Source organism: Psilocybe cubensis, chromosome 11, assembly GCF_017499595.1.
Source record: "Psilocybe cubensis strain MGC-MH-2018 chromosome 11, whole genome shotgun sequence".
NCBI lineage: Eukaryota > Fungi > Basidiomycota > Agaricomycetes > Agaricales > Agrocybaceae > Psilocybe > Psilocybe cubensis.
Genome location: NC_063009.1, coordinates 982,798 through 990,093, shown reverse-complemented (window position 1 = coordinate 990,093; position 7,296 = coordinate 982,798). Strand labels below are relative to the sequence as shown.

Sequence of the window (7,296 nt, the reverse complement as noted above, 5' to 3'; positions counted from 1 at the left end):
CTGAAAGTGGATATCTTCTATCTGTTGACCATACCACTCCAAGGATTTTAGGAGCTCATCACCTAGGATCTCAGTGTATAACTGAGAATCCATCTTCCCATCAATTCTAGTGGCAAATCCAATTCCTTCCCATCCCATACAACCCCACATCATCAAGTTTCCTCCTCCAAACTTCACAGTTTGCTTGATCCTCCTGGGGTCCTGTCTGTTTTCCTTGTCTATCCACACCTGATCTCTGCCATCTGAACCCAATCTGTTGATTTTGGTCTCATCTGACCACCAGACCCTTGTCCAGTCATCCACAGTCCACTCCAAGTGCCTTTCTGCAAACTCCAATCTAGCCCTCCTATGCTTTTTTGATAACAAAGGCTTCTTTTGTTTTGCCACTGAGACCATGCCAGTTGATTTGAGTGCATTCCTAACTGTTTGAGGACTGATATTCTGGCCATTAATAGTAGCCAGAGACTTGGCAGCTTGCATAGCATTCTTGATTTGTCTAGTTTGAATTCTACGCTTGGTATAGGTGATATTGGCACCAGTCAGCTTCTTTGGGCGTCCTCCATGGGAAACCACTGCCTCAGGACAGTAGTCTTGGCAAATCTTGGTGATAGAACCAGCACTAGCTCCAGTCTGGGCCTTGATAGAGGCATAGGAGTGACCAGAAGTAAGAAGAGAGACAATAGTAGCAATGGTTGCTTTAGAGAGAGGTTTCATGCTTGATTGGGGGGATAAAGAGGTTGGTTGTAGCTATTATATACCTATTCAACATGTAGTCACATGATTTTATTGATAGTTGTTTGGTATATCAACAAAGTCATGTGATAATACATAGTTTATAGCATTTAAATTACTAGCAAAAAAACTGTTTGAATGACTTAGCAAATTGTGTATGCTGCTGTTTGGTCAATTCTTGGACAAATCACATGATCAGTGTGTCATCCTTTAGCTAACACCATATAGTATATCTGTAAATAATCTCATATTTTTAACATTTTTAATTTCAAAGTTATAAATTAATCTCTTCATACGTGACCAACACTCAAACGGTTTTTTTGCCCACTGTATAAGGGCTCAATGTTGTAGAGTTAAAAATGTGCTTGACATTTTGTTTATGACTCAGTGGAGAGAATTCCTAAAATAATAATGTGAGCATGAAAACACAATAAAAAGAAAACAAAATAAGAATTTTGACCTTTATAGGCCACTAGTTTTTGCCTGGACAAGCCAAAATTGGGGTGTAAATGTTAACGTGACTAGTGGAGGTTTTTGCTTTGGGGATTAAAATCATATAATTTTGAAGACAAATATTGTTTGAGTTTTTGCAAATAGTAGTAGGAGGGACCTTAGCCATAAGAGAAAGAGAATAAGAGGAAGAAGAGTCTGACAATTCTTCTAAAAATATTTAATGAGTATAGAGCTTATACTAAGATAAAAATATTGTTAGACATACCTACATATCCGGAAGGTTGAATAATGGCTAACGGATTAAGCAAACCCATTCTGTGAAAACAATTAAGCTGATATTCAAATTTCCATCTATTTACTATTTGGTTGTACAAACCGGGTATTCAAGTGGCCGGATGCCCAAGTTTGTGATTAGTTGTTTGAATTTCATCCATATACTTCTCGTGCTTTGTACTATGGTATCTACTGTAATATAGGTGTATGCTACTCAAAAAAAGTTTTCCGCTAATGTATAAGACATTACAATGCCATTAATTCTTGCAATGGTATATATTGCACTTGAGTCTTGTAATTTTATACAAACATTGGTTGAGATTGTAAACCTCAATAAAATTGATTGATATTGCAAGATTTTGGTTTTTTTATAAGATTTCAAGAGTATTATAACCCGGCTCTAGAATCTATATAGAAAGAGAGGAAGGTCTCTTGCTTACCTAAATTTTACATAAGCAAGTCTCTCCTGTCCCCGGGACCAAGCAAGTCCGCCAACCAAACAAATACGCACACACCGCGCGTGGTCAGATGAGGCACGCGTGGTGTGAATGAGGGGAACAGGTTCATTTTTTTTAATGCATTAGTACTTTTCTTTAAACCAAGCAAATACGCGCATGCTGTGCAGAGTCAGATGTGGGAGGTGCAGTATTTTTGTTTAAACCAAACAAATATGCATGCCGCACATGGTCAGATGCGGGAGGTGAATGTGGTGTGAATGATCACAACTTGAGGTAAACGGGTTCGTTTGTTTTAGATACAATGTATTTGCAATGCATATCCGTGTACAAAATGAAAGTGTGAGCATTTTTTTGGGTATTCTAAGGGCATCTCTGTGTTTCTGAAAGATTCAGCCTGATGGGTTCCCAGATGCTACAGCACAGAGATGAATGGGTTCAAGAAAATAAATCTTTGGCAAAAATTTTGAGGTGTGCCTTTTCAAGTTGATATGATTTGCTATCAAGTACATTTGTGTACAAAATAAAATATTGACAATTGAATATAAGTCTGTAAAAGCCTCAGAATACCTCCTGAAATGTTCAACTTGATGGGTTATCCAATGTGCTACACATGGTTTCTGACTATTCCAATGGGTACTGGGTTTATAAATTTAGTAAAAATATCTATAAACTCCACAAGTCCTATCTGACGGGTTGTGTATGGTACTACAGGAAAAGAATACAAAGGGATAAAAAGATTAAATTGAAATAATGTATCAATGAGGAGGTGCAAAGCGCCGATGGGGTCAAGGGGCGCAGCCCCCGTGAGCTGTTGGCCTGTCAGCAAAGCAAGTAGGTAAGCAAAGCGAACCCCACGGCACGTAGCGACGGGTTATAAAGCTTATTGTGAAGAAAAAATAATTTATTGGGTTTGTAATGCTTTGAAATCTCCCGGCCCTTTTTATGATGACTAGGAGGCACATTGCAAAAGATTAGAACTTGGAGAATAGCCATAGATTTCAAACACTTACCATTTAATACCAGTGTCCATAGTTGAATATATTTTTTCCTCTACTACTGCAATATAAAACAAGTCCCATTATAGAATAAGTGGGTGGAGATTAAGGTGCAGCTATGGCAGTGCAGTAGTAATTACTATTAGGCGCCCAACAGACCAGCCCTCGTGACCGTCCTTGTTTGTTTGTACTAGAGGCAGCTCTGGTCATTACCGTCCCGTATATATAACTCCTCTTCTCAATACAAGAGTCTGGTTTTAGAAGCCTGTATCATGACTAGGTCTCTAACTAGAGTACCACAAATATACCAAATTTCCCATGATGAGAAATAAATGATATATCAATGTATTAGCTCGTGGTGGACTTTTTGAGAACAACATGCACCTAGAGTTTTGCAATTTGCTATCATAGCGGAAGACCAATGACCGACTGCCATTACACACAGAGATTACACAAACCACTCCAAGCTCGACTGGAGCGCTAGCGCCGCATTTCGAAAACCTCAGCACCACAAGGTCAAGCAATATCAAAGTACAAATCCAGTACACAACACACACACACACACACTTTTGAATTGACCGTTCATTTTTTTTGATAACTGACAACAAGACTCATAAAGCTCTGGGATCGATCAAAGCAAAAGGAAATCAAATGGACCATGACGGGCGCGAGAGTTGGTGCATACTACATGGGCATAAAAAAAGGTGTGTATGGTGACAGTGCGCGTGCATAGGTAGGTAGGTGGTCGGCGGGGAATGAGTAGCTATAGCTATGGCAAATGAGCCGATCGTCTACTGAAGGCCAGACTTCATCTTGACGTTCTGCTTAGCACCCTTCATTTGCTGCTTCGACACCTTGGGGGCGGTGGATCCTGTTGGGCGAGCAGGCTAAACCAACAAATTGTAAGAAACAACAGCATCGAATGGTGCGAATGAAGTGACGTACCTTGGCCTTCTTGGTCTCCTTCTCCTTCTTCTCCGACTTGGCCTTGGTGATGGCGGCAAGGCGCTGCTGGGTGCGGACGGCCGCGGTCTGGTTGCGGCGGGCGGCGATGGTGGCGAGGTCAGCGCCGACGATGCCGCGCTGGTGCTTCACGGTCTTGCGCGAGCGCTTCTTGGCGACCTCCTCAGTGATACCCTTCTTGTGCATGCGGCGGTAGACGACCGTCCAGGCGATCTTGCGGGGGTTCTTGCGCTGCAGGAAGAGGGAGGCATTTTTGGAGCTGGCGAAGCGGAAGACCTGCGTGGGGGGTTAGGATGCGGGGTACATGGGTGGAATTGGCGGAGAATGCGCACTTTGCTGTCGCCACGGACAAAGAGCTTGCCCTTGCTGGGGTAGATACGGTACCCGGAGAAGGAGTCGATCTCGAGCTTCTAAACTCGCAATGTCAAGATATTAGACAAAAGTGACAAGATATATCAAACTGAATCAAACGCACCATCTGTAAAACCAAAGAGCGACGGAGATAGCAAATCAGTCAGCTACAAGTTCGATGCAAAAGTTTCGAAGAGCAGAGGTTCCAGGAGGTCTTCCGAGCCTACGGCGTCATCCACGATGAGCCTGGCACATCCACCCTGAAATGCCGCGGAAATTCGTGATATATGGGATCATTGGGATGGTACGTGTGCTGGGAGGACGACGGGGGGACTCTCCTGGACTGGGGACTAGCAAAAGTGCTCACCTTGATGAGTTTTGTCGGGCGGTCGTTGTTGAGCGTGCACCCAACCGCTGCAGAGCTCCTCCACTCGGCAACTCCCGGGCATGTCACACGCGGGCGTTACGCGCGTTACTGGTTACGGCAGGCGAGCTCACATCGTCCGACTTTGGCCCTGGCCGCCAGTGCCAGCGAACGAGAAGACGAAAAAAATATACGGAGACGTGCAGGACGCGTAGAAGCACGACTAGTGGCATTATGTGATTTTTATTTTGGGGTTTTGAAGGGAGAAAAGGGGTGGAAATTGAACGCGGCGCGGCGTTGGAACCAAATACGGTCAAAGCCGTGATAGAAAGTTATAAAGTATTCGCTGTCATTTGGGTTTCCCTACACTACGACCTACACCATGTCCTCCTCAGCAGTGCGGGTGACCAACTACCCCGCAATCAAGAACGCGCCCTTGGTTGGGCTCGCAGAGGGCAATGGTGCCTTTAACAACTACCACCTCGCCGCTCTCCTCGTCGTCGTTCCATACGTCGTCAAGTCTTTCCTTCCCATCGTCAAATATGGCGGCTTCAAGACGTACCTCTTCATGTTCGTCCTCATGGGCGCGCCTACCGCTGTCGGATACTGGTCCTTCATCAGTATCTATGGTGCGCGGAGGAACGAAAAGGTCACCCTGCCTGGCAAGGACATCGAGGAATACATCGACATCAAGGACGAGGACCTCAAGAAGCTGTACAAGGGCAAGGAGAAGATCCCCATGCAGGTCTTCCACGACGCGTACTTCGACGGCAAAATTGACTTCAAGGGTGCGTTCGCGTCTGATTTTCGGGGTGCTGAGCTGTCATATTTTTGGACCCCCTGAGTACCCTCCGGTGACGCTGTGCTGACCGTGGTCGTGTTTTCCACTTCTAGGCGACGTGTTGGACATCCTGGAGCAGCGCCATGACTGGGCCAAGATGAACTTTACCTTTGAGCTCTTCAAATACGTGTTCACCGTCTTCATTCCTGAGGTCATCGTTCACTCCCAGAGCCAGGACGAGGAGCAGATTCGTGGCAACTACGATCGTAAGCAGCCCCTTTTCGTCTCCCCTGTATTCTCTAACCATGGCTACTTTTCTTTTAACAGGTGGCGATGACTTTTATGAATGGTGAGTGTGTCTTCGTTAGAGTGCAAAAACGCGTGTTGACGTGTCTTTTCTGCAAAGGTTCCTTGGCCCCCGTATGATCTACACCTCCGGCGTCGTCCTCGACATCAACAAGGAAGAGACCCTCGAGGAGCTCCAGGACAACAAACTCGCCATCGTCTGCAACAAGCTCAACCTCCAGCCCACTGACAAGTACACTTCCTTCCCTTCTTTCCCCTTCTTCATAGAAAGCTGACAAAACTTCACCCCAAGGCTCCTTGATATTGGCTGTGGATGGGGTACCCTGGTCACCTACGCTGCAAAGAACTTTGGCTGCGACGCTACTGGTGTAACACTCGCCCAGAAACAGGCCAAGTTCGGTACTGAACGCATTGCGAAGAACGGCGTACGTTGCGTTCATTCTGTACACCTAGACCATCCCGTATTTACGTGACTATGCCAGGTCCCCGCTGACAAGGCCCGCATCTTGTGCTGCGACTACCGTGAGATCCCCACCGGCACCAAGTATGACAAAATCGTCTCTCTCGAAATGGCTGAGGTGTGCTGCATTGTCCTCAATACATCCTTCATTTTTAATAAATATCTTTACAGCACGTCGGTGTCCGCAGATACTCCCAGTTCCTTTCCGAAGTGTACGACCTCCTCGAGGATGATGGTGTTTTCGTGTTCCAGGTCGCAGGTCTGCGCCCCAGCTGGCAATTCGAGGATCTGGTTTGGTACGTGCCGTTTTGAGATGCCAATCAGAGTACGATTACTGATGTTTCTTCATCAGGGGTCTCTTCATGAACAAGTACATCTTCCCTGGTGCGGACGCGTCGTGCTCTCTCGGATGGGTTATCACCAAGGTCCATCTCCCTCTCTTTGAAATATGATGCAACTAAATTAACCTATTGTCTTCCAGCTCGAATCCGCTGGCTTCGAAATCAAAAACATTGATGTGCTCGGCGTGCATTACTCGGCTACCATTGACCGATGGTACAAGAACTGGCTGGCGAACAAGGACAAGGTCGTCGAGAAGTACGGTGAGCGATGGTACAGGATCTGGGTCTTCTTCTTGGCGTACAGTGTCATCGTCGCTCGGTGCGTTTTTTCTTCCCTCGCCACCAATTTTGGTGGATGGATATTGGGTACAGGACTGAACTGACTGGGTTTTCATGTCTTGTTTTGACTTTATAGTCAGGGAAGCTCGTCTGTGTTCCAGATCACGATGCACAAGAACTTGAACGCGTACCACCGTATCGAGGGTGTGCCCAACCACCACTCGATCCACGTCAAGCTCGACAAGGAGCCTCTGTAAGATCTCCTTTCCTCCGTATACCTACTTGCTTGCTCACGCAAATTGACACTGCCAGCCTCGTCGAGTAAACGACTCGCTGCATCTCTGTGGCGGCTGACTAGCACGACAAGATAGATAGCCGGCCGCTACCACCCAAAAATAATAGAAAGAGGGGAGAAGGGGACGTTTCTTGGACGCTGTTAATACCTGCTAGCTTATAAAATAATCCGGATGCTTTGGTTAGTTCGCTGTTGACGACGCTGACGACGACGACGAGTGCTTTGATCTATATATACCTACCGTA

General features: G+C 45.8%; 2 protein-coding genes across 2 annotated transcripts; one reads left to right on the top strand and one right to left on the bottom strand.

The window, feature by feature from the left end:
• Nucleotides 1-3,702: 3,702 nt before the first annotated feature.
• Nucleotides 3,703-4,352, bottom strand: JR316_0011475 (60S ribosomal protein L24-A; the record flags this gene model as incomplete). The annotated part of the gene is made up of 4 exons (XM_047897130.1): nt 3,703-3,798; nt 3,857-4,150; nt 4,207-4,284; nt 4,350-4,352. 4 exons carry the CDS (start codon nt 4,350-4,352, stop codon nt 3,703-3,705), a joined length of 471 nt encoding a protein of 156 aa, XP_047743539.1.
• A 619-nt stretch (nt 4,353-4,971) lies between these two features.
• JR316_0011474 (Sphingolipid C9-methyltransferase 2) lies at nt 4,972-7,013 on the top strand (the record flags this gene model as incomplete). The annotated part of the gene is made up of 10 exons (XM_047897129.1): nt 4,972-5,377; nt 5,484-5,636; nt 5,698-5,719; nt 5,777-5,908; nt 5,969-6,101; nt 6,159-6,254; nt 6,308-6,432; nt 6,489-6,561; nt 6,618-6,796; nt 6,893-7,013. The coding sequence occupies 10 exons, from the start codon at nt 4,972-4,974 to the stop codon at nt 7,011-7,013; spliced, it is 1,440 nt and encodes a 479-aa protein (XP_047743538.1).
• Between the last annotated feature and the right edge of the window lie 283 nt (nt 7,014-7,296).